At 41.2% G+C, this 27,155-nt stretch overlaps 1 protein-coding gene and 1 non-coding gene across 7 annotated transcripts in view; both read right to left on the bottom strand.

Annotated features, from left to right (window-relative positions):
- The window catches only part of LOC115134285 (rho family-interacting cell polarization regulator 1-like), a 91,688-nt gene that overhangs the window by 11,673 nt on the left and 52,860 nt on the right, over nt 1-27,155 (bottom strand). For 4 of the 6 annotated variants that reach the window (XM_065022588.1, XM_065022587.1, XM_029668099.2 and 1 more), the window contains 13 exons: nt 25,132-25,281; nt 24,935-25,013; nt 24,805-24,828; nt 24,569-24,622; nt 20,525-20,674; nt 20,263-20,326; nt 20,087-20,130; nt 16,599-16,724; nt 12,926-13,074; nt 12,662-12,791; nt 6,227-7,195; nt 4,172-4,320; nt 245-413 (listed from right to left, as the gene is read on the bottom strand). In XM_065022588.1, coding sequence (XP_064878660.1) covers nt 245-413; nt 4,172-4,320; nt 6,227-7,195; nt 12,662-12,791; nt 12,926-13,074; nt 16,599-16,724; nt 20,087-20,130; nt 20,263-20,326; nt 20,525-20,674; nt 24,569-24,622; nt 24,805-24,828; nt 24,935-25,013; nt 25,132-25,281 — 2,257 coding nt within the window. The remainder of the gene's footprint in view (nt 1-244; nt 414-4,171; nt 4,321-6,226; nt 7,196-12,661; nt 12,792-12,925; nt 13,075-16,598; nt 16,725-20,086; nt 20,131-20,262; nt 20,327-20,524; nt 20,675-24,568; nt 24,623-24,804; nt 24,829-24,934; nt 25,014-25,131; nt 25,282-27,155) is intronic. The other 2 variants (XM_029668100.2, XM_065022586.1) reach the window with 1 other exon arrangement.
- LOC115134887 (U5 spliceosomal RNA) lies at nt 21,990-22,104 on the bottom strand. Its single transcript, XR_003864394.1, has one exon. It is a non-coding gene; the product is annotated as a U5 spliceosomal RNA (small nuclear RNA).

Genomic DNA, 27,155 nt, shown 5'->3' with positions numbered 1-27,155 from the left:
GCAGTAGGGATGACATGTTAATAAGTGCGTGAGTTGGACCATTTTCCTGACCTGCTAAGCGTTCAAAACAGTACTTTTGGGTGTCAGAGAAAATGTATGGAGTAAAAAGTACATTCTTTTCTTGAGGAATGTTGTGAAATAAGACTACAAGTTGTCAAAAATATTAAAGTACAGATACTCCAAAAAACTACTTAAGTACTTTACACCACTGGTGTTTGTTACTCATATATATCATGATCCTCACCAGAAGTTGGGCGCTGCAATTCTTCAGATGAACCAGTAGGGCGTGGTCTAGAGCCTGGCAGCCAGTGCTCACAGGTCCAAAGGAGGGGGACTCCCAGCATCTCTTCTCACAGTCTTCATCTCCCCCTGCACTCTCCTCTGATGGCCTGCCGGGGGCACTGTGGTGCTCACTAAACACAACATCCACACAGGAGCACAGATAGAGTATGACCATTTTTTATTTATTTAACTAGGCAAGTCAGTTAAGAACAAATTCTTATTTACAATGACGGCCTACCCCGGCCAAACCCGGACGACGCTGGGCCAATTGTGCGCCGCCCTATGGGACTCACAATCACGGCCGGCAGTGACACCTCTTGCACTGAGATGCAGTGCCTTAGACTACTGCACCACTCGGGAGCCCAAAGAGGGTGGATAAATGAAGATAGTTCAAATCCGGCAGTTTACCAGTTCAAATCCGGCAGTTTACCAGTTCAAATCCGGCAGTTTACCAGTTCAAATCCGGCAGTTTACCAGTTCAAATCTGGCAGTTTACCATTAAAAAAAGGTATCTTCTTTTTTTTTTTTTTAGATACTAATGCAATAGCCACTGGATCTAGTCTAGTTTGTCCATTGACTTCAAATAAAATCACATTTTATTTGTCAAATGTCCCAAATACAACACATGTAGTAGAACTTACTGTGAAATGCTAACTTACTTAACCAACAATGTAGTTTAAAATAAGTGTGTGCTAAATAAACAAAGAAAATAGTAACATGAAATAACAAGGCTATATACTGTACAAGGGGTGCTGGTACCGAGTCAATGTACAGGGGTACAGGTTAGTCTAGGTAATATGTACTTGTAGGTAGGGGAAAGTGACTATGCATAGATCAGGTCACCAACCGAGGCATTCCTAGTCAATCAATGTTAAAAAACCCAATATAAAGGCTTGCGTTCCTATTTTTTAATTTTTTTATCCCTCTTGCGTTGCTGGCGGTAGGTGCACTCGATTCAGCTGCCCTACGCACCGGGTAAGCAAAGTATTCCCATTTTTAACCATTTCATATGCTTGAAGGTAGAAACTCTGCCTTTGTGTCAAGCACAAAGTAGATGCCCTAACCGACTTGCCAAAACTATAGTTTGTTAACAAGAAATGTGTGGAGTGGTTGAAAAACAAGATTTAACAAGACTCCAACCTTAGTATACGTAAACTTCCGACTTCAACTGTATGTATGCATGTATGTATGTATGTATGTATGTATGTATGTATGTATGTATGTATGTATGTATGTATGTATGTGGGATACAATCCTCCCAGCTCTGCAGATTTTTCTGTGAAGAGACAATCAGATCATTTGTTTTGGTAGCAAAAATATCTCAACGTCAACAGTGAAGAAGCGGCTCCGGGATGCTGGCCTTCGAGTCAGAGCTGTCCAGGTGTCTGTGTTCTTTTCCCCATCTTAATCTTTTATTTTTATTGGCCAGTCTGAGAAGGTGTTTTCTTTGCAACTCTGCCGAGAAGGCCAGCGTCCCGGAGTCGCCTCTTCACTGTTGACGTTGAGACTGGTGTTTTGCGGGTACTATTCAATGTAGCTGCCAGTTAAGGACTTGTGAGGCGTCCGTTTCTCAAACTAGACACACATGTACTTGTCCTCTGGTGCACAGGGGCCTCCCACTCCTCTTTCTATTCTGGTTGGAAACAGTTTGCACTGTTCTGTGAAGGAAGTAGTATTATTGCATGGAATAGCCTTCATTTCTCAGAACAAGAATAGACTGACGAGTTTTAGAATAAAGTACTTTGTTTCTGGCCATTTTGAGCCTGTAATCAAAACCACAAATGCTGATGCTCCAGATACTCAACTAGTTTAAAGAAGGCCAGTTTTATTGCTTCTTTAAATGATAACAGTTTTCAGCTGTGCTAACATAATTGCAAAAGGGTTTTCTAATGATCAATTAGCCTTTTAAAATGATGAACTTGGATTAGCTATCACAACGTGCCATTGGAACACAGGAGTGATGGTTGCTGATAATGGGCCTCTGTACGCCTATGTAGATATTCCTTTAAAAAACTGCTGTTTCCAGCTACAATAAGCATTTACAATGTCTACACTGTACTTCTGATCAATTTGATGTTATTTTAAATGAAAATAAATGAAATTTCGAAGTGACCCCAAACTTTTGAACAATAGTGTATATTTATTTATTGTTGAAAATAATTTTGGGGATGGTAAAACATTTCAGTGTTCATTTAAATGTCTAAAACCAAATGAAGTATGTAGAGAAAACAATAGAGCTATAGATTTATAAATAAGATCATCTTTGAGAACTAACACCAAAATAAAAACTAGACAGTTAGGGAGAATCTAAAATTCCCAAAATGTCATGGCATGGGCCCCCATTTATTTTGTTATGTTTGAGTCACTCAGATAGCATAAGAACATGGCATAATCCATGGCAAAGTGTAGAATTGCAGGAATCTGTATTTAAAACTGCAACAACAACAAAAATCTACCCCATAGCTTTAACCTTTTGGGGCTAGGAGGCAGAGTTTTCACTTTTGGATAAATAGCGTGCCCAATTTCAACTTCCTGCTACTCATGCCAAGAATATAAGATATGCATATTATTCATAGATTTGGATAGAAAACACTCTGAAGTTTCTAAAACTGTTTGAATCATGTCTGAGTATAACAGAACTTATGTAGCAGGCAAAACCCAGAGGACTAACTGTTCAGATTTCCCCTCCCTCTCTGTTCTCTGTTGCCAAGGGATATTTCATAGGAACCTGTTTTCAGTTCCTACCGCTTCCACTGAATGTCACCAGTCTTTGGAATTTTCTTGAGGTTATTCCTTTGTGCAATGAGGAAGTAGGCCAACTAGGAACTGGGGACACTTTTGTGAGTTGCGCAAGACGTGAAAAGCAGCGCTGGTTTGTTTTCTTTCCTGTATTGAACACAGATTGCCCCATCTACAATTTGATTGATTATTAGCGTTTAAAAAATACCTAAAGTTCTATTACAAAAGTAGTTTGAAATATTTTGGCAAAGTTCATAGGCAACTTTTGAAATATTTTGTAGTGACGTTGCTTTTTTTGTAAGCTGTTTTTTTCTGGATCAAGCGCACTTTATAAATGGACATTTTGGATATATATGGACGCAATTAATCAAACAAAAGGACCAATTGTGATGTTTATGGGACATATTGGAGTGCCGACAAAAGAAGTTTGTCAAAGGTAATGCACGTTTTATATTTTATTTCAGCGTTTTGTGAAGCACCCGCAGGGTTGAAATATGCTAACTCCTTTGTTTACTGCTGGTGCAGATGGTGCAGGCTATCAGATAATAGCTTCTTATGCTTTCGCCGAAAAGCATTTTTTAAATCTGACATGTTGGCTGGATTCACGACGAGTGTAGCTTTAATTGAGTATCTTACATGTGTGATTTAATGAAGTTTGAATTTGATAGTATTTTATTGCCATTTTCCCTGGCAATTTGCCAGTTGAGACATTTGCGTCCCGCCTATCCCTAATTAAGCAGAAAAATGGTTTCCGAGGGCAAGAGGGCCTTTAAAATGGTTGGTTGTCACATTGCCTTTAGCCACAAGAGCAGCCCCCCCCCCCCCCTCCCCCCCACACTAACTTTGCCACTGCTGCTGAATAAAATCCTAGGGGAAACACTGAGTACATCAGGAGAGTTGTTGCCAAAGAGTGGCAACAACAAGAGCCATGGCCCGTCTCTACATGTCATGTCACATTTAGACCAGGTGAAGGCATTATCATTCAGAATACCAATGAACTTCTCACATCCAGCATATTTAAAGCTGTGTTGTGGGATCACTAGATGGCAGTAAGTGAACACAGGGAAATATAACTCCTTTACGAGCAAAACTTGTAATCTGTATAACTGTGATGGAATTTAGGGAGGGAAGCCATGTTATGGAACCTGACCTGTCCATCACACTCCTCTTCTCCCAGTTCTCCTCATCTTCATCCTCCAGGTCTGAGGTGTTGAGAAAGTCAAAGCTGCCCAGGGCTGTCTCCACCGTCAGACTCTGGACACTGGACGAACGACTGCAGGTGCGGCCCTTCAGAATACACTTGTTATGGAGAGACATGCACACATGTACTCGCACATACAGAACACACACACAAAAAATATTTTTCACCAATCCACTTTAATACTTGTAGATTAACCTTTGGCAGCATTTACAGCTTTGAGTCCATCTTTGAGTCATCTTGGGAATGTCCTTCAGCTTTGCACATCTGGATTTGGAGATTTTCTCCAGTTCTTCCTTGCAGATTTTCTCAAGCTCTTAAGTTAGCTGGAGGAGCAGTGGTAAACAGCAATCTTCAAGTCTTTCCATAAATATTCAATGGGATTCAAATCTGGGCTTTGGCTGGCCTACTCAAGGACTTTCACATTTTTCTGAAGCCATTCCAGCATGGCTTTGGCTGTATGTTTGAGGTCATTGTCTTGTTGGAACGCAAATCTTTGCCCCAGTCCAAGGTTGTTTGCATTTTGAAGCAGGTTCTCAACAAGGAATTGCCTGCATTTGGCACCATTCATTGTTCCCTCTATCCTTACCAGTCTCCCAGTCCCTGCCACTGAAAAGCATACCCATAGCATGATGCTGCCACCACCATGCTTCACAGTAGGGATGGTGTTAGATGGGTGATGAGCTGTGTCGGGTTTTCTCCAGAAATAGCGCTTTGCATTCAGGCCAAAGAGTTCCATTTGTCTCATCAGACCACAGAATCTTTCACCTTATGCTCCATCTTTCACATCTTTTTGCAAACTCCAGGCATGCCTTCATCTGCCTTTTTCTCAGGAGTGGCATCCGTCTGGCTATTCTCCCTAAAACCCAGATTAGTGAAGTGCTGTGGAGACTGTTGTCCTTCTAGAAGGTTTTCCCATCTCAGCCAAGGAACTCTGTAGTTCTGTCAGAGTGGTCATTGAGTTCTTGGTCATCTCCCTGAACAAGGACCTTCAGCGGGTATTTCCATATTTTTTTCAATTTCCCAATGATGGAGACCACTGTGCTCTTGGAAACATTTAACACTCTAGAACCTGTTTTCTACCCTTCCCCAGATATGCCTCATCACAATTCTATCTCAGAGATCTACAGACAGACAGTTCCTTGGACTTCATGGAATAGTTTCTGCTCGGACATGCACTGTCAACTGTGGGACCTTATATAGACAGCTGTGCGTCTATCTAAATCACATCCAAACAATTGAATTAGCCACAGGTGGACTCCAATCAAGTTTTAGTGACATTCGAGGATGATCAAAAGGAAATTGGATGCACCCAAGCTCAATTTGGAGTGTCATTGAAAATGGTTTTGAATATTTATGTAAATGAGATTTCTGTATTTCTTTTTCAATTAAGTTGCACAAATGATCTAAAAACATGTTTTCACAGTCATTTTGGGCTATTATTCATACATTTTGAATTCAGGCTGAAACACATCAAAATGTGGAATAAGTCAAGGGGTATGAATACTTTCTGAAAGCACTGTAAGTCCTGATTGTGAGAATACACCCCCTATTTGGAAATGGATCATCTGAGGAAAGTGTCTGAACAAAACAGTGTGTTCCTAAAATTATGACATGAAGATTAAAAGTAAAGCATTCTTTTTCTGTTTCCTATCACCTTGTCAGTGGATTTGGCTCAGAGTGAGCTCTGATGTGTATCTATCTGTGTCGGTTGTGCGTATGTGTAACAGGCAGATGGCCTCCCAGCGACAGTACACACATCTCCTGCTGCAGCATTGTGGGATAGAAATATTCAGACTGAGCTGAGGGGCAGGAAGTTCCACACCCTGATCGCAGTCCCACAGGGAAGGAACTGTGCTATTCTGGGATGCTGAAATCTACTCAGCTCCCACCAATGCCCCCCTCACTCTTATGAAGTGGCCATTTCCATTGTGAGGTGCAACACGAAACAGAGCCATGTGCACACACACACACACACACACACACACACACACAGCTGTAACTCACTGTTAATGTCTCCTCCAGTAGTTGTAACTCCTGCTCCAGGACCTGTAACTCAGGAAACTGTCCCCTGTAGTCATCCAGAGAGGAGATGACTGCACTCAGGGCTTCCTCAATTCCACTGTCCACAGCCTGCTGCTTCTTACCATCTGTGGGCTTGGCTACTACAGCCTCAGGCTTCTTGGCCTCCACCACCACTGCCCTGTGGGCACTGAATGATATGCCCTCAGTGCTCTGGGTCTGTGCTTGTGAGTCTGGTCTGGGATTCAGAGAGGCACCTTGCTGATACATTGCATCAGTCCTAGTGGGTGCAGCGCTCTGAAGTTCTGGCTCTACTTCTGAAACAGCCCCTGAAACAACCTCTAACCCTGTGTCGGACTCTATAGACACTGCAGAATACCTGCTCTCCGGCCTGCTCTCCTCCATGGTCACAGTAGCTGGGGCGGGTTGCTCAGGGGGGTCTCTGACCACCACAGTCTCTCCTGGGATAAGGGCCCACTCTGCCCTGGCAGGCATCACCATCTCAATATCGTTTATACAGATCCCACACTGCAGGGAGGTGACCTCAGAGGGCTCCACAAATCCGCTGGTTGACCGGTCTATCAGTACGCCATCGGCACTGTTCTCACTGATATGGCTGAGTGAGCGTGAGTAGCGGGCGTGGCCGTTAGGCACTGCCTGTTTCCCAGAAGCCTCATCTTTCCCCGCTGCCCCAATGTCTGACTCCTCCTTCTGCGTCTCCTCCTGCACATCCTCCTGTTTGGCTAAGCGGGTAGGGGTGGAGGTGGCAGTGTCTCGGAGGGCAAAGGAGATTTCAATGGAGGGTGTGGAGACATTGACCTCTGGCTGGACCAGGTTCTTGTTGGTGTGACGCAGCCCCAGGGAGAGTTGAGGGCTGGATGAGTCATCTGATGACTCAGAGGAGTTAGACCATGCTGTGCCATTCTCCATATCTTCCTGCCTCCTCAGCATGTTCTAGAGAGAAAGAAAGAGACAGAGAGAGAAAGAAAGAGACAGAGAGAGAGAAAGAAAGAGACAGAGAGAGAGAGAGAGACACAGAGAGAGAAAGAAAGAGACAGAGAGAGAAAGAAAGAGACAGAGAGAGAAAGAAAGAGACAGAGAGAGAAAGAGAGAGAAAGAAAGAGACAGAGAAAGAGAGAGAAAGAAAGAGACAGAGAGAGACAGAGAGACAGAGAGACAGAGAGAGACAGAGAGACACAGAAAGAGACAGAGACACAGAAAGAGACAGAAAGAGACAGAAAGACCGAGAGAGAGAAAGAGAGAGAAAGGAGGGGAGGAAGAACAAGGATGATAAAGTCAAATGGAGACAGTACCCTCACATTCTGAAGCTAACATACAGTATGATAATTGAGTGTCAGACAGAGAGAAAGAGAGCCAAGGGGCCCTGTGAGCCCATGACAGCCAAGCCTCTATTATAAACCAGAGCAGAGCAGCCTGGCCTCTGGCCAAAAGAGCAAACAGACTCCCTGCTCCCTTTAATTAACTTCTCATTTATCAGGCCTCTGCTTTGCTGAGCATCCAGGCTTACCTCTGGAACAATAACAAATACAGGCTTCATATGGAGAGTAGAAGGCTGCGTCGGTCATTGCAAAGACTACTAAAGACTATTTTAAGACCCAAAGAGGAGGGACACAACAGCTGACTATAAACACAGATTCTACAATAGCCAACATGAGAGGATCTACATGATAGCACAACACAATCTATAAAGATTTCTACTAGAGTACTTCTACTGAGGTTCTACTACCACGCTCTACCACATATTTAACTAGAGATTAGAGGGGATATAGTGGGTTCTCTCTGTAGTGGCTAGCAGCACTTACGTCAGTCTGCATGTTAGCAGAGGCCAGGTGGACTGAGGAGACGTCACTGCAGGAGCAGCTCTGAGACAGTCTCTCAACCAGCGTGTCACGAAACACATCCAGAAGGGACCAGCGCTGTTTGGGGGGCATCATGCTGCTTGACAGGCTCCTCGGAGCAGTCTTCACACCACCAGGTAAATTAGGAGAGGACCGTGAGAAAAGGTCCACCTCCACTACAAATCACAGCTAGACTAAACACTCCACTGCAATGTGGCAGCTCTTTCTTCTAACTCAATAAAGTCACTGAATTAAGAGAAATAGGTGCTAGATGCATTTAGCTTGCCCATTGACAAAACAGACCAATACATCCTGTTAACATCCTGTTAGCGTTGTAACCCAGCAGACGTGTATTTATTTTAAAAACTACAACAACAAAAAATCCTCGGTTCGACTGCTGTTAACAGAAAACATGCTGCGTGACAGAACATGTCCTGGATAGGGATAATTGTGATTCATTCTAGAACCATTTTTCTATTATAGCCAGGGCTCTAAATGAAAAACGTTCTGGTGCTCCTAAATTTTCTAAGTTAGTAGCACCACAAAATGTAGAAGCACCAGAAAAAGAAATGTTTTAATTGATTGAGATATATGAAACCTACTTATTTTTTAAGCATATCTCTTGAAGAACATTTCACTTTTCCTCTATTTCTGTGACACAAAATGTCCCTAGACTTTTTCCAAATTTTGTTGTGTTACAGCCTGAATTTAAAATTGATGAAATATTGATGTTTGGTCACTGGCCTACACACAATATCCCATAATGTCAGAGTGGAATTATAATAAAGCATTACATGCATATCATTGTATCTGCGTAGTGGCACAGAGCAGTAGAGTAGAGGCACTTATTGAAGTTGCACACATAGGGAACATTTTTAGTAGCCTGGGGTCCGGGAAAATGTTGGCCTTTATAAACACATTTCAAACAATTCTACGTACTTTTACATGACTGGAGACTTAAGTAGAATCTTTTTTAATACCACACAAATTATCGAAATGGCAGGCTACTTCGACACAGACAAATTGATCTGAGATCAATAAAAACAATATTGTCTTGAATCCATCAATAGACTAGGCCTAGGTGTGTAGAGAAATATTTTAGGCTATATGAGGAGGAAACTATAGTCCTAAAAATGATTTCCAGTTTCACCCAGCCGATATGGCCGATATGCTCTGTAAAACAATATTTGGAATTTCATCAAATATTTTGGCAGCCTACAGCATAGACTCTTCTCTTTTCAGCAGGCGCCATTTGCTTTCCCACCTATGTTTTCCCTCAATTGTATTTGTTTTGCCTGGGTGCTGTTTTTTTCACTGACAGATTTACCGCTCATTCCTGACTAAGCTATTCTTTGTTCTTCAGCTACAATCCACAGCTATTGATCCTAAATGATAGGCCTTCTCATGGTGTCGTAGGCTATTATGAATGATTTAATTTATTTCTTAACAGACAACAGTAATTCTATAACTTTGGCAAATGTAGAAATTCATCAGGGGTGCTACAGTTTGTTCAGAACATTTGCGTGGCTATAATTCTTTAAGGAAATAAATGATGAAGTGCTACGCTGGAGTGATGAGAAGCTCATGTCCATCAGAGTTAGGACATGAGAGATAGGACATGAGAGATAGGGAGAGAGATCATAGAAAGTGATTATCATTCTAGCTACGTGAGACATAATGACACAGTTCTCACACAGCCAGCACCAAGCATTGGTCTCAAACATAGGTTAGATACAATGTTGCGAAACCATAAACCTGGGCCAACCCAAATCAACTCTTAGAATACCTGTTTTTTGTGGTGGCAGGAGAATTAACTAAGAGGCAAATTGAATGAACTTTGACCGCTTTTATTTGAAATTTTTACATTAAAAAGTGACAATTATTTTGCATGCCAGGAGAGGTACCAGATCTGGCCAAATAAGTTAGAAATATTCAGAGGTGGAAACTTTCAGTGGGAATTAACAGAAATACAGTGGGGCAAAAAAGTTTAGTCAGCCACCAATTGTGCATGTTCTCCCACTTAAAAAGATGAGAGGCCTGTAATTTTCATCATAGGTACACCAGAAAAATCACATTGTAGGATTTTTAATTAATTAATTAGTAAATTATGGTGGAAAATAAGTATTTGGTCACCTACAAACAAGCACGATTTCTGGCTCTCACAGACCTTTAACTTCTTCTTTAAGAGGCTCCTCTGTTCTCCACTCGTTACCTGTATTAATGGCACCGGTTTGAACTTGTTATCAGTATAAAAGACACCTGTCCACAACCTCAAACAGTCACACTCCAAACTCCACTATGGCCAAGACCAAAGAGCTGTCAAAGGACACCAGAAACAAAATTGTAGACCTGCACCAGGCTGGGAAGAGTGAATCTGCAATAGGTAAGCAGCTTGGTTTGAAGAAATTAACTGTGGGAGCAATTATTAGGAAATGGAAGACATACAAGACCACTGATAATCTCCCTCGATCTGGGGCTCCACGCAAGATCTCACCCCGTGGGGTCAAAATGATCACAAGAACGGTGAGCAAAAATCCCAGAACCACACGGGGGGACCTAGTGAATGACCTGCAGAGCTGGGACCAAAGTAACAAAGCCTACCATCAGTAACACACTACGCCGCCAGGGACTCAAATCCTGCAGTGCCAGACGTGTACCCCTGCTTAAGCCAGTACATGTCCAGGCCAGTCTGAAGTTTGCTAGAGAGCATTTGGATGATCCAGAAGAAGATTGGGAGAATGTCATATGGTCAGATGAAACCAAAATATAACTTTTTGGTAAAAACCCAACTCGTCGTGTTTGGAGGACAAAGAATGCTGAGTTGCATCCAAAGAACACCATACCTACTGTGAAGCATGGGGGTGGAAACATGCTTTGGGGCTGTTTTTCTGCAAAGGGACCAGGACGACTGATCCGTGTAAAGGAAAGAATTAATGGGGCCATGTATCGTGAGATTTTCAGTGAAAACCTCCTTCCATCAGCAAGGGCAATGAAGATGAAATGTGGCTGGGTCTTTCAGCATGACAATGATCCCAAACACACCGCCCGGGCAACGAAGGAGTGGCTTCGTAAGAATCATTTCAAGGTCCTGGAGTGGCCTAGCCAGTCTCCAGATCTCAACACCATAGACAATCTTTGGAGGGAGTTGAAAGTCCGTGTTGCCCAGCAACAGCCCCAATACATCACTGCTCTAGAGGAGATCTGCATGGAGGAATGGGCCAAAATACCAGCAACAGTGTGTGAAAACCTTGTGAAGATTTACAGAAAACGTTTGACCTCTGTTATCTACCCTTTGTTGGCAATGACAAAGTATTGAGATAAACTTTTGTTATTCACTTATTTTCCACCATAATTTGCAAATATATATATTTTTTAAATCCTACAATGTGATTTTCAGGATTTTTTTCTCATGTTGTCTGTCATAGTTGAAGTGTACCTATGATAAATTACAGGCCTCTCATCTTTTTAAGTGGGAGAACTTGCACAATTGGTGGCTGACTAAATACTTTTTTGCCCCACTGTATATGCAAACTAATATTAATACCATTTAAATGTGTATGTTTTTTGCATTGGATATATTTACCATACAGTATCATACGGAGACAGAAACCTTTTACCTTATCATAAGTAGACATGATTAAATCCTTCCAATACAAATTGAACCTTAATTGAGCTTCCTCTTCACATGGGATGATTTCACTGAATAACAAAAGACAGGGAATATTGAATGATCCCCAATGATCCATCGCATCTCCCAAAAACAGTTTCAACATAGATCTATAAAATGAAAGCTTTGGTTGTCTTCCTCTTAGGCTTCCATGTCTTCTCCCTGGACCTCCTTCTCCCTTCTCCCTGGACCTCCTCATTGTCCACCTCTTGAACATCAGACTCTGAGGCCTCATCTTCAATGTCACTTTCCAACCTTGAGGATGGCTTGTTGTCAGGCTTAAGAAAACTCAAATCTGCCCGGATGGCCACCAATTCTTCAACATTTGTATTGGTCAGCCTGTTGCATGCTTTGGTGTGTGTCCCCCCAAACAAGGACCAGTTGCTCTCTGAGGCGGCTGATATTGGTGGGATTTGGAGGATGATGGAAGCAACAGGGGAAAGAGCCTCAGATCCACAAAATCCCTTCCACCAGGTGGCTGATGAGATATGTTGGCACGACTACCACATTGCATCTCCATCGCAAAGCACTTGCTCGGAAGTGTACTTTGCCAGACTGCTAAGAACCTTGCCTCATGCTTTGCAAGCATTCTCGGAAGTCTCAGAATGTTGCGCATCCGGCTTTATGCCTGCTATAGTGACAGGGGGCAGGGCTTGGTGTGTGTGTGGCCCGGGAACTGGAAGCAAGCAGCAGCGGGAGGCAGCCTGTCTTGTTGGAGCAGTGTAGACATTTTGTGGGATTTTCTTTTAGTCACAGTGGTGCTCACAAAATAAAACTCCAGGTCACACAACAAAATACTTGAGCCCAGGGTATAGTTCATTATTCTGTGGATTATGGGACATATTATGAAAAAGAACACTGGTTATAGGACAGTTAGAGGTTTAGGGTACTCACATAGAAGGCCTGTTCCCGTAGGGAGGGGGTATCAGGAGGACTCTGGTTGTAGGTGGAGAAGCGTTTGTTCACCGTGGGGGGTTTGTTGACCGTGCTGGCGGTCGAGGCTTGGTCATCCTTGTCGAAGGGGCTGTCCATGAAAAAAAGGGCACAGAAACGTATTACTAGACCCACACACAAATGTATGCACACACGCAGTCCCTCTTTCTATACAACCTTAATATCCTTATCACTTCAAAGCAGAAGCCACATTGAGCCACTCACTTCCAGGTGACCTCCAAGCTCAGTTTGATGGTCCCCAGGTCATTGATGTCCACTGCCACCGTCTGGGGTAAAGCAGCAAACAGGTCCTTGGTCTCACACGACACGTTTCCCACCACCACGTGATTGGCCAGGCTCTTCAGCTCTGTCACCTAGGGAACCAGAGTAAGACCAATCAAAAATCAGTGATTCAGTTATGATCTAAATCTCTCCAAACACCACACCAATAGCTGATTTTGATAAGCATTAACCAGGTTTCCGTTCCAACTTTTTTATGCGAGTAAAGCACAAGTTGGATAGAAAATATCACGACAGCCCTGATTGAACAACAAATTTGTCAGTAAACTTCCCAAATGTTAACAAAACACGCTAGACAAGGTTATATATTTTTTTGTGTCTGTAAAATTAATTATGTGAGAAATATTGGTGAAAATATTTTTACGCGCAAAGATCGATATAACCATCATATTAAAGTAAACTTGGGAGCCACGGGATGATGTTGTGTGGTCTTCCCAATAGGACTCGGGAAAGCATGCAGTTTATTAGGCTACAGAAGAAATAAGTTATGAACTTCAGAGTTTGGCGAAAGTGCACAGTGATGAGCTTGATGCTGCTTCCCAATAAATATCAACGGTCTTATTCTGGTGACATGATGATCAATGCTTGGCTGCCGTTTGACAAATAAAAACAATCTCACTCTTTTGTACATAATAGTTCTCATCATGTAGCCTACCCAGACTGTATATGTGCGCTGGTGGCTAGAGCACACATGCAAAGACCAGAGTGGGCACATTCGCTATATAGACAACAAACAAAAAAATGTAAAAGAAATTATCAGTAGAGTTGAAAATGCAATGGAAACCCATTTACTTGAATTGTTTTATTCAGTAGATGGGAATTTGACCGCAAAAGTTTGTTCTATGTGCACTAGGTCCTCACGCACAGCTTTTTATCTGCAACAAGTCAAATTGATAGAAAGACATCTCTGTTGGGAAAATCCAGATTTGAGAATATTCATATGCAAATCTGTAACCAATTGGATGGAAACCTAGCTATTGGCTATCAAAATTATACTGTTAAACAAAATCACTGATATTTCACATTATTATCCATTGTAAATTATTTCTCTCTCAAGGTTATTATATTAGTATGGGATGAAACCTATTGTTATTGTCTGAATTCTTATTATTAAAATTTTCCTTGACTTGGTCAAAAAACTCAAGCATAGATTGTCAAATTAGAAAAAAAAGTTACCACAGAAACTAGAGGCCATGGTCAAAAGGACTGGTGCCGATTGGCATATAGGTGGCACTGTTTTAATGGACCCATAAGGTCCATCAGGATAGATTTTCCTCCATCTTGGAAACTTGGGAAAACTTTGCATGAACCCAATAATGAAGTCCAAATAACACCAAATGGGTTATTAGTTAGGAGGCCCATGGCACATCTCTTAACTTAGTTCGCGAAAAGCCAAGAGGTGGCTGAGGATTTTACGTGTCCATTTAAATCCTTCGTAAATCCACTTCACAATGGCCTAATAACTTGAAACTTTTTGGGTCATCAAAGACAACCATGATGAACCATGTTAAGTTTGGCATTGACATATTAAACAATAAGGAAAATATTAACAATTCACTTTGACTATATAAACGCCAATGCGTAAAATAATAATAAATTATTATTCTCAGAATAAAAGTCCAATTCACTCCAAATTTGGTCTGTCACATGCGCCGAATACAAGAGCTGAAGACCTTAACGTGAAATGCCTACTTACAAGCCCTTAACCAACAATGCAGTTCAAGAAATTATTTACTAAATAAACTACAGTAAAAAATATAATAAAAAAGTAACAATAACAAGGCTATAAACAGGGGGTACCGGGTCAATGTGCAGGGGTACAGGTTAGTCAAGGTTATTTGCACATGTAAGTAGGGTTAAGTGACTATGCATAGCCAATAAACAGTGAGTAGCAGCAGAGTAAAAAAAAATATTTAAAAAAATTCCAAAGAGAGTTTCAGAAATAGCACTGCTGCATTCAGAGACTGCCACACTATACCAGTAGATGCATATTAGCACATATACTAATATGCACATTTTTTATTTTTTTTATTCTAATAAACCATAGGACCAAATGACACCACATTTGGAATGTAGGCCCATGGTACATGTCTCAACTTAGCTTGAGAAAAGGGATTGGGGTTTAAAGATGGCTGAGTTATTGACGAATCTAAAATCAGATTTTCCATCTTAATTTAAATCACTGTAAATCCAGTCCACAGTGGCATATCAACTTGAAACTTGTCATCGCTATCATGGACATCCCTAAAATGAACCAAACAGAATTAAAAAAAAAAAAAAAAAAAAGAAAACTATTAATTCATTATTTACATACAGTGGGGAGAACAAGTGGGGAGGACAAGTATTTGATACACTGCCGATTTTGCAGGTTTTCCCACTTACAAAGCATGTAGAGGTCTGTAATTTTTATCATGGGTACACTTCAACTGTGAGAGACGGAATCTAAAACAAAAATCCAGAAAATCACATTGTATGATTTTTAAGTAATTAATTTGCATTTTATTGCATGACATAAGTATTTGATACATCAGAAAAGCAGAACTTAATATTTAAACCAATCCTTTGCTGTTGTTCTGGGATTGATTTGCACTTTTCGCACCAAAGTACGTTCATCTCTAGGAGACAGAACGCGTCTCCTTCCTGAGCGGTATGACGGCTGCGTGGTCCCATGGTGTTCATACTTGCGTACTATTGTTCGTACAGATGAACGTGGTACCTTCAGGCATTTGGAAATTGCTCCCAAGGATGAACCAGACTTGTGGAGGTCTTGGCCGATTTCTTTTTATTTTCCCATGATGTCAAGCAAAGAGGCACGGAGTTTGAAGGTAGGCCTTGAAATACATCCACAGGTACACCTCCAATTGACGTCAATTAGCCTATCAGAAGCTTCTAAAGCCATGACATATTCTGGAATTTTCTAATCTGTTTAAAGGCAGTCAACTTAGCGTATGTAAACTTCTGACCCACTGGAATTGTGATGCAGTGAATTATAAGTGAAATAATCTGTCAACAATTGTTGGAAAAATTACTTGTGTTATGCACAAAGTAGATGTCCTAACAGACTTGCAAAAACTATAGTTTGTTAACAAGAAATGTGTAGAGTGGTTGAAAAACGAGTTTTAATGACTCCAACCTAAGTGTATGTTAACTTCGGACAACTGTAAATGCCAGCTGAAAAGTACCAGTGGCCTGGCTTTTGCCCCAAGTGAGAGAAGGTCCTTTGGAGCCATGGCCCAGTGAGACATGGGTGCCAGCCCGCATAGATGGAAACAGAAATATTTACCCCACTGTTTTGGGTAAAACACTGGGGTAAATCCTGTATGGAAATTCAGACAGATCCATGTCTCCTGACCCCCTCAGTTTAACTTTCCTATCCTGTGACATTGGGAAAAGTAATGGAATCATTCAGGGAGAAAAACAAGTCGATATCCAGCTGCTCTCCTTTCACTGAGCTGTTATGTCCATTACCTCAGTGTCTTTGCTTCACACGCAGATGTGACTCTTTGAACGTGATTGACAGTCTGTGGGTGTGTGTATCTTCATGTGCCTATATGCACACGTGCGTGCATGTTTTAGGCAAGAATTTTCTGCTTTGTACCTTTATTGATAGGAACTCTGTGATGAGAGGCAGGAAGACCATGTCCTCGCTGTCCCACACCTGCTTGCAGTTGATCTCAATCCTTCCCCTCAGCTTCCAGCGCTGCCGCCCATACTTCATTAAGATCTAAAAGGTCAGAGGTCAGGTTTAGGTTCTAGGAGGCATAGCAGAAAGATACAAAAATGAGCCAGACACTCACATTTTGCTTGTCACACATTTCCCTTTTCTCAAGTCATTGCTGAGTCATTTGTGTTTTTGCTGAAGTTGAGACAAACTCTGGAGGTTCTGTTTATAGTTGCCTTCACCCCAGGGAGGAAACGCAGCGCTCCACTGACTCACTCCATCGATTATGCTGTCAATCATCACTAAATCTATGCATGTTAGACAGAGGCAGTGCTGACACATTAAAGCGTTTCCTTTTCCAATGACCCTGTTCCTCCTGCCCCCAGGCAGCCCAGCTAAGAGGCCATGCTACTGTAGCATACAATGGCAGCCCGCCCATTAGGGCGTTAGGGGTGGCACCCCGCTTGTGATTGGTCAACAACAAAGTTAATATTTTTTATTAAAAAAATATATTATATAATTCATGGATTATGTTTTAAATGTTCAAAAGTGTGGAAATGTCTACATTTTCCTGTTTCAAAAATATATTGTTCAATACAAGCTGTTCAGTTACTTACTGCCCCACATGAATTATAAGAGGTCAAAGTAAATGAACCGTCCTGGGGTGATCAAATTTGCATCTGTTGAGTCAGAACCCCTGGGTCTGCTCTAGTCTACATACCAATGAGTCTCTCGTGCCAGACGGCTTACTTCCGCACATGACTAAATCTGCCCTATCAGGTACAGGTGGCACTAAAGCAAATTTAAATGAACTTGTAAATAAATCAATCAATCCCATCAGTCATGGGAGCCTGGGACCTGATTAACCGGTCAATTACATCCAACAAGAAGAGAAGGACAGAGGGATACACTAGCTAAAACCTTGTCATCACAGATCTGGTAGGTCAAAAAAGCCTGGCCAATTTTACCCCCCCCCCCCCCCCCCATTGTGTGTGGACTAAAACATCATAAAACCGGGTGTATCACAAAGCATGATCAAATTAATTAGCCAGATACAGAAATTGAGAAATAGTTTGATAGATTTTTAGGTAAAAATTGACCATTTCATCTCTACCTTTGTTATCTAGTTACAATGGCAATAAAAATGAATGTGAACCCTTTGGAAATACCTGGATTTCTGCATAAATTAGTCATACAATTGGATCTGATCTTCATCTAGGTCACAACAAGTCAAACACAGTCTGCTTAAACTAATAACACAGAAACAATTATACATTTTCATGTCTTTATTGAACACTGTGTAAACATTCAAAGTGCAGGGTGGGAAAAGTATGTGAACACTTGGATTTAATAACTGATTGACCCTACTTTGGCTGCAATAACCTCAACCAAACGTTTCCTGTAGTTGTGGATCAGACCTGCATAATGGTCAGGAGGAATTTTGGAACATTCCTCTTTACAAAACTGTTTCAGTTCAGCAATATTCTTGGGATTTCTGGTGTGAACTGCTCTCGAGGTCATGCCACAGCATCTCAATCAGGTTGAGGTCAGGACTCCAGAAGGTAGCCTAACATTCTCCTGCAAAATGTCTTGATAAACTTGGGAATTTATTTTTCCATCAATGATAGCAAGCTGTCCAGGCCCTGAGGCAGCAAAGCAGCCCCAAACCACGATACTCCCTCCACCATATTTTACAGTTGGGAGGTTTTTTCCCCCCCCACACATAGTGTTGTGTGTTCCTTCCAAACAACCCAATTGTAGTTTCATCTGTCCATAGAATATTTTGCCCGTAGCGCTATGAAACATCCAGGTGAGTTTTTGCAAACTGCAGACGTGCAGCAATGTTTTTTTGGACAGCAGTGGCTTCTTCCGTGGTGTCCTCCCATGAACATCATTCTTGTTCTCGTGTTTCTCATTACGTAGAATCATCAACAGAGATGTTAGCATGTTCCAGATATTTCTGTAAGTCCTTAGCTGACACTCTAGGATTCTTCTTAACTTCATTGAGCATTCTGTGTTGTGCTCTTGCAGTCATCTTTGCAGGACAACCACTCATAGGGAGTGTAGCAACAGTGCTGAACTTTCTCCATTTATAGACAAATTGTCTTACCGTGGACTGGTGAACATCAAGGTTTTTAGAGATACTTTTGTAACAAATCTCAGAAGACCTAAAATTAAGAACTATTTTGTTTGAGGCATGGTTCACATTAGGCAATGCTTCTTGTGAATAGCAAACTCAAATTTTGTGAGTGTTTTTTTATAGGGCAAGGCAGCTCTAAACCAACATCTCCAATCTCGTCTCATTGATTGGACTCGTCTCATTGATTGGACTCGTCTCATTGATTGACTCCTGACTCCAATGATCTTTTGGAGAAGTCATTAGCCTAGGGGTTCACATACTTTTTCAACCTACACTGTGAATGTTTAAACTTTGTATTCAATATAGACAAGAAAAATACAATAATTTGTGTGTTATTAGTTTAGGCACACTATGTTTGTCTATTGTTGTGACAGATGAAGAACAGATCAAATCTGATACCAATTTATGCAGAAATCCAGGAAATTCCAAAGGGTTCACATACTTTTTCTTGCCACTGTAGCTTCCATGCCAATTTCAAGTTTTTCTAAACTAATATCTGTGTAACTGGGAAATATGAGGTTATTTCAGAATGAAAGTTAACTGGCTAGCGCATTATACTTTGTGACATTATGTTAGCTAGCTACCCCAGTTAGATAATGTGTTTAAACTTAATGTGTCGGCATGCTTTTAATTATTATAATATTTTTTTTACCTTTATTTAACTAGGCAAGTCAGTTAAGAACAAATTCTTATTATCAATGACGGCCTAGGAACAGTGGGTTAACTGGGCTCCTGAGTGGCACAGTGGTCTAAGGCACTGCATCTCAGTGCTAGAGGTGTCACTACAGACCCTTGTTCAATTCCAGACTGTATCACAACCGACCATGACTAGGAGTCCCATAGGGCGGCGCACAATTTGCCCAGCATTGTCCGGGTAAGGGTTTGGCCAGGGTCGGCCGTCATTGTAAATAAGAATTTGTTCTTAACTGACTTGCCTAGTTAAAAGGTTAAATTTTAAAAAGCTTTTTGCGTTCTCCCTGGTGTACTAGTTCTAAATAATATAATCTGTTCAAAACAGTGGCAGCTTATGCAGCAGAGGTTGTTCGGTTTTTGACATGCAAATGTGAAATACGTGCATTTACAAGGTTGTTCAAATGCACAGATGTCTTTTAGACAATATATAAAGCTAACACCAAGCTCCTCACTCCCCTGGTATTCAGCCAATCAGCAGCCGCCACTGGTAGCATATCCACTCCCTCCAACAGCAATTTATTGTCTAAGGCTTAGCCTTAGAGGAATGATGATACTGGGGCAGCCATGCTAGAGTGGAGAGAGAGAAACTCACCTCATATGTGTCTCCAGCACACAGCCGTGCAAACCCTGCTAGACCTGGAACACAAACAAAAAGGTTCAAGGCCTCATACAAACACTAACAACGCAACAGTGTGATTGAAATAGACCAACACAGTCTGGAGTCACAACAGACAGGGAAGAGGAAGGAGTTGGCTAAAATGAACGTACCCTTCATTTTCACATGGAACTCTCCCAGCTGGTTTTCCAGCTCGCTCTCCAACATGCACATGTTCTGGAAAGAGTGAACATTAAGCAAAGACATCAGGCAGTCAAAACTACAAACATAGTACTAATATCAGAACACATATTCTTAGTCAGGTTACCCTGCAGTCTTTGAAATCCATTTTAGGACACTGACTATCCACAGCTCCCTGCCCATCTTACCCTGTTCCCCATCCCTTCCACCACAGTCCCCTCTCACACCCCTCACCTCTGTGTACTCTTTGTAGCCCTTGTTGGCCTCAGACAGGCTCTCTCTGGCCTCGCGGCTGCCCTGGGAGTCTGTGTAGGCCTTCACCATTTTATTGGCACCATCCCTCAGCCGGCGCTGCATACAGTAGGCCTCATACAGCTCGTCAACCTGAGGACGACAAAACACAGTTATGCATGGTTCATTTAATTTGTCCCTTACAGTGGTTATACAATTACTGTATATCATAGTTTTGTTGTTTATTTTATTCACCAACCATTCAAGAATACACCCTAAAGCTCTCTTCATAAATCATTTTCAATAATAGTAATCCATTTAGTTCTACGGTCCATTTCCATCATCATGGAACCCTTATGCATGTAATTGCACCATAATCCTTCCCTTGGTTCTTGACAATTTCACGACCTCTGAAAAAAATGTCTGTAAAATGAAGACGCAACTGCAATGCAGTGGAGTCCAGATGGGGACATTCCACTGGCCTCACAAACACAAATATAAACATAAGTTAAAACTATGCGTCCTGTTGGCCACCTTATTGCTCTACGACTTCCTCACGCATCTCATATGTACTGTATATATCAACATTTTATTGATCCGCCAGCAGATTTGGGGAGGCAGCTGTTGAACTGTAAGCTGTTACGGGAGACAGGAAACAGTTAAAGCACTTAGACAATACAATAATACACACATTCATACTCACTCCCCGTGACAAATGCTGACAATCTCAAAGATACAGTACAACCACCGACACATAAAACAAACACTGTCTGCATGTCCCATCAAATAACATTGTAGCAGACTCTCATAGATTAAACTTGCATTCACCTTGTCAAAAACGTCACACATTATTTTCAGGTCACAGGAGAAGTGTGGTATTGTGTGTTTTGACATAGTCCTGGTTTTCTGAATCAGTGCACATCGCTTTCAGCTCGGTGCCTCATTCACTAAAAGATTCCCACTGTCTCCCCACTTTCAGACACCCTGATTCACCAAAGTGAGTGACCCAGCATGTCAGGCCCACTGACTGTGTGGATCCACTGAGCTGCTGCCAACCCGCCAGCCTGAATGAATTAGTAAACAAACACCATGAGAGCTCCATTCACTAGAGTAGAGTAGACTCCTTGGGAAATATTTTATGAGTGAGTGAGAGGGTGCATCGCCATCTTTTATATTCTTCGGTCACATTCCCTCCATTTGGTGATGATCACAGAGGCCTGTAGTGCACCTGACGTGGTCCACTTAACAACACAACAGTACTCTATACCTGCCTTCCTGATGACCCTCTCTGAACACAGTCTCAACATGTTGGTTTGAAGACTATCCTCTCATTAACATGATGGCGTAGCAGTCAGACGCATTTGTCCTTCGTCTTGTCGTGTCCCATGTATATATATTTTTCTTTGCATATATTTTTCTAAACCCTTACTTCAAAATATTCTCCTGCAACCCGCCTCACCCAATGTGGTGTGGATCTGCTTTTTCTCTAACATATTTTTCTTTGAACTAATCAGTGTTCCTCTCCCTGGAAGTCTTTAGTAAAAGGCAAAAGAATTGTGCGTAATGAAGAGAAACCAGAGTCATTATGGGGTATTGTGTGTAGATTGATGAGGAAAAAAATAATTTAACACATTTTAGAATAAGGCTGTAACGTTACAAAATGTGGAAAAAGTCAAAGGGTCTGAATACTTCACGACTATCGGTAAATTCCCATATTTAACAAGATATGACTGCAGACACCCAGCAGGGTTGGTTTTCCCATTCCCTAAATTCTTCTCCATTGATGTGATTAAAGCAGAAGTGCTCCCCTGCATAGCTGACTGGGTGCAGTGGGGGAAGAAACCAAATCCTGGCGCACCAAAGAAGTGTCAAGGGAAGCCAGTTGAGTCACTCCTATCAAATCGCATTGACAGCATACGTCAATGACAGAATCAACTTGAATTGTTGCATCTTGTTGTGTTGTTGTCCTCCGGTGGCTAACTAGCTAAAATAGCCCCTTTCCTAAATTAGCCATGGATGGAGAAAGGGAATTGGACTTGTGGTTTTACTTAATTCTCTGTATTGGCCAATGATTATAACGGCGACAGACAGCTCAAGGAACCTTCAGAATAAAAACGAATCAATGGCGTTTCCTTCTGGAGGGGCAATCAGCCTAACTCAGTCGCCAGGAAGAGGAAGGGCAGGTCAACAACTGGTTAAGTTTACGTTCAAATAAATACATTTAAAAAACCTCTGCTCTCCTTATCCAGGTGATGGGCTGTGACATTTGACTGCTAAGAGATCAGAGACTCCCAAAGGCAAACCCCGCTTGTAAAACACAAACTAGTCAAACGTCAAACAGGTAGGAGGAGGAAAATAAGGAGGAGGAAGAAGATGGAGGTGTTCCTGTGCTGCGGCAGCTGTGTCGGGTTAGCAGCCTTGCCAGTGTCCTGCTCTCTCAGGAGGGTTAAAACGCTCAGAAAACAATCCAGGAATGTGAGATTAGCCTGAGGCCACCCCCTGCCAGTTAACCACGCCCAGCCATACTGTGTGTGCATGTGTGATGAAGCTCAGTTGCACCAACGCAAACACAGGGCTGGTTTTGAAAACTAGAAAGCAGCACTCACAAGTACAGTGACTACCGTAATTTCCGGACTATAAGCCGCTACTTTATTCCCACACTTTGAACCTCGCGGTTTATACAATGACGCGGCTAATTTATGGATTTTTCCCACTTTCACAAGATTCATGCCGCCAAAAAACACTGAGCACCGTCACATAATGTGACGTAAATCGAGCGCGCTCAAACTTCCCATCATTCTGATTACGGTAGTAATTTTGTCACCCTCATCATGGCAAAGACACGGAGAAATGCATATGATGCAGCTTTCAAGTTGAAGGCGATCGATCTGGCTGTTGGAAAAGGAAATAGAGCTGCTGCATGGGAGCTTGGCCTTAAAGAGTCGATTATAAGACTTTGTAAACAGCAGCGTGAGGAACTGACTCAGTGCAAAAAGACAACAAACCTTTCAGAGGGAAGAAAAGCAGATGGCCTAAAGTATTTGCAGCCACTCGACATCAGTGTAAAATCGTGCATTTAAGGTGGCGCTCCGTGTTCAGTGGGAGGCTTGGATGAGAAGTGGGGAGAAATCCTTCACTAAAACGGGCCGCATGCGAAGAGCAACTTATGGTCAAGTCTGCCAGTGGGTCCTGACAGCGTGGAGCATTGTCAAAAAATCCACTATTGTCAACGGGTTTCGAAAGGCTGGACTGCTGCGTGTTGAAGGGGCAGCATGAGCTCAGCGGGGTATTTGCCTCCGGATGAAAGTGACGAGAGCGACAATGAAAACAATCCAACATCGGATGAAGCAATTCTGAGGCTATTCAACTCCGACACCGAAGGAGATGACTTCAGTGGTTTCAGTGCACAGGAGGAGGAAGATAGTGACCAATGACTTCCTTGGTAGGCTACTGTTTTAATTTGTTACAAGCCGTGTTTCGTTAAAGCCTGTTTATTTTTGTTACAAGCCGTGTTTCGTTAAAGCCTATTTATTTTTGTTACAAGCCGTGTTTCGTTTAAAGGCTGTGTAAAGTTCATTTGTTTCAATGTACCGGTCGGCACCTGCGGCTTATAGACATGTGCAGCTTATTTATGTACAAAATACATATTTTTTAAATAATTCAGTGGGTGCGGTTTATATTCAGGTGCGCTTAATAGTCCAGCAATTACGGTAAGACAAAAGCTGCTGGACCTTACCCCTGGACTGCAACCTGTCAGGTACTCACCCACATAATCACTGTTAGAGGCCCTGTCTGTCTGCTAGGCCTGCTGTAGTGTGTGGGTGGCTACAGACATACTCTGAGTGGTCAGTTGTAATCAAATGAAAACCTAACATTACTTGTTTCATTTCACATACAGTGTGTAGCTTACATAACTTTAACACACCTTTTCACATCTATTCCTATCTGACACACCCATGAAAAATAACTTCTACAAGCACATAGTTTATTTACCAGTCACACTATTGTTTCCCCATTTTCTTTCTCTCACACACACACACGACTCACCTTGCTTAGATGGAACTCAAGCCGTCGCATGAACCTCTCATTCACTTTTACTTGCTGTTGGAAGAAACACAAGAAGGACTCAAAATTATGCTAACCTTCATTCTTAAAATAAATGGATAGAATGTCATTTGGGACCAATGGATAGCTGTCTGATTGTTTTGGTGAAAGCTAATATGATTACTGTGTGCTACTGTGCAATGGAGTGGGTGAAAAATAAAAGACAGGGTCAAACTCACCTTATCCAGCTCATAGAGAAACCCCTGAAGATGAACAAGATCACATTATTATACTGTCCAGTAAAATCCATTGCCAGATCAAGTGAGCATACACCATTTTAAGGCAGATTCAAGCCCTGGTGGTACCTACCAGGCGAGAGTTCCTCTTGGACTCCCTCATCTGTTGGCTCAGGCTGTCCAGCTCCATCTGGTGCACCTGCAGGTAAGACCTGAGACGTACATGGCATGTCAATTTCCTGTATGTCTGAGCAGGCATGCATGACAGTAACGTATTGTGAAAAAGTGCTTTCTGTCTCTCTCTGTGTGTGTGTGTGTGCGCGCGCTCACTGCAGGCCTCTCTTCAGAGCCTCATAGACTTCGTCTAGCCTCTCAGGCTGGGGCACCTTGGGCGGTGGTGATTTAGCAGAGAGGGTGAACATCCTGCTGACTCTGTAGGGCTTCCTGGTGACCCCCAGGGTGCTGAACGCTGATAGGTTTCTAAAACATAAAACACAATACTTTTTACTAATGGCAAGACTGAAAATGCAGCACTGCAATCACTGACTGTTGGTGAATTAATGGAATCAATGTTATTTAAACATGACATGGAGATAAGTCTCATTCATACAGAACAGGCCAAAGACATGTTGATGTCTCCTCACTAGCAAGGACACTGATGGAGTATCCCATCTCCAACACACCCTTCCAAAGCATATTTTATTGCAACTTGTGTTAAGCAAAGATTTGCACAGTCAGGGGTAATGATAACATTCTGAGTTAAAATAATAAGTTACACTTTATAAAATCCAACAGGTAATCAATGTGAGTCAAGACTCCTCTTTCACAGATGACAGGCCAGTCAATGGGCTACGGAAGAGAAATGCATTAGTCTGTCTAGCCTGCTCATAATCTCTTCATCTTTGAAAAAGACTCACGCAAGATATTATCTTATAAGACTCAACACACCTTTCACTCCCTCATCCAGACATAACTAATAACCATGAAGTGAATCATAACTACTGCTTCATGTTAATGCATTCCTTACAACTGTAGACAGCATAATTCATATTTCTATTTTTTCAGCTAAATTCTAACTTCTAGAGACGGCTAAATTTCCTCTTCCTCCATCTCCTGAGGCTCTCGGTCTCTAACACGAACTCATGCGCATGTTACTCAAGCATACCCACTCCATTCTCCTCTCTGTTCCCCCTTTCATATTCTGACCTGGTTTCTAGTAGATGGACCTTCATTAATAAATAACTAGTGCCCTTGATTTTCCTCTATTCTACCTGACAGGGAATAAAGAAAATCCCTTTGGATAGACCAAAGCTTTGCTTGTTCGATACTACTGCACTGTTGGAGCTATGATTTTGCTACACCCACAATAACATCTGCTAAATATGTGCATGTGACGAATAAAATGTGATTGGTCATGGAAAGAGCAAATGCTCTCAATGTTTTGTATACTCCATGTGTAATGTAATGATATATATATAAATATATATATATAAATATATATAAATATATATATATATATATCTATATATATTATAAATAAATATATATATATAAATAAATATATATAATATATATAAATAATATATATATATATTATATATTATTTATATATATATATTATAAATATTATATATAAATATGTATTATATATATATATAATATATACATATTATAAATAAATATGTATTATAAATATATACATTTAAATATTATAAATATATATATTTAAATATATATATTTATAATATATATATATTTATAATATATATATATAAATATATGTATTTATAATATATATATATATATAATATATAAATATATATATTATAAATATATATATTATAAATATATATATTTATATAACAAAGTATTGAGAAACTTTTGTTATTGACCAAATACTTATTGTCCTCCATAATTTGCAAATAAATTCATTAAAAATCCTACAATGTGATTTTCTGGATTTTTTTTCTCATTTTGTCTGTCATAGTTGAAGTGTACCTATGATGAAAATTACAGGCCTCTCATCTTTTTAAGTGGGAGAACTTGCACAATTGGTAGCTGACTAAATACGTTTTTGCCCCACTGTATACACACACACAGAATTCAGAAAGTATTCAGACCCCTTCTATTTTTCGACATTTTGTTACGTTAGACTTATTCTAAAATGGATTTAATACATTTTATTCCTCAATCTACACACAATACCCTATAATGACAGGGGGAAAAGATGATTTTTTTGTGTGTGCAAATTTATTACAAATAAAAAAACAGAAATCCCTTATTTACATAAATATTCAGAACCTTTGCTATGAGACTCGAAATTGAGCTCAGGTGCATCCTGTTTCCATTGATCA

This window comes from Oncorhynchus nerka, linkage group LG9a (genome assembly GCF_034236695.1).
Source record: "Oncorhynchus nerka isolate Pitt River linkage group LG9a, Oner_Uvic_2.0, whole genome shotgun sequence".
In the NCBI taxonomy this organism is placed as follows: domain Eukaryota; kingdom Metazoa; phylum Chordata; class Actinopteri; order Salmoniformes; family Salmonidae; genus Oncorhynchus; species Oncorhynchus nerka.
This window is presented reverse-complemented; position numbering and strand designations above follow the sequence as displayed.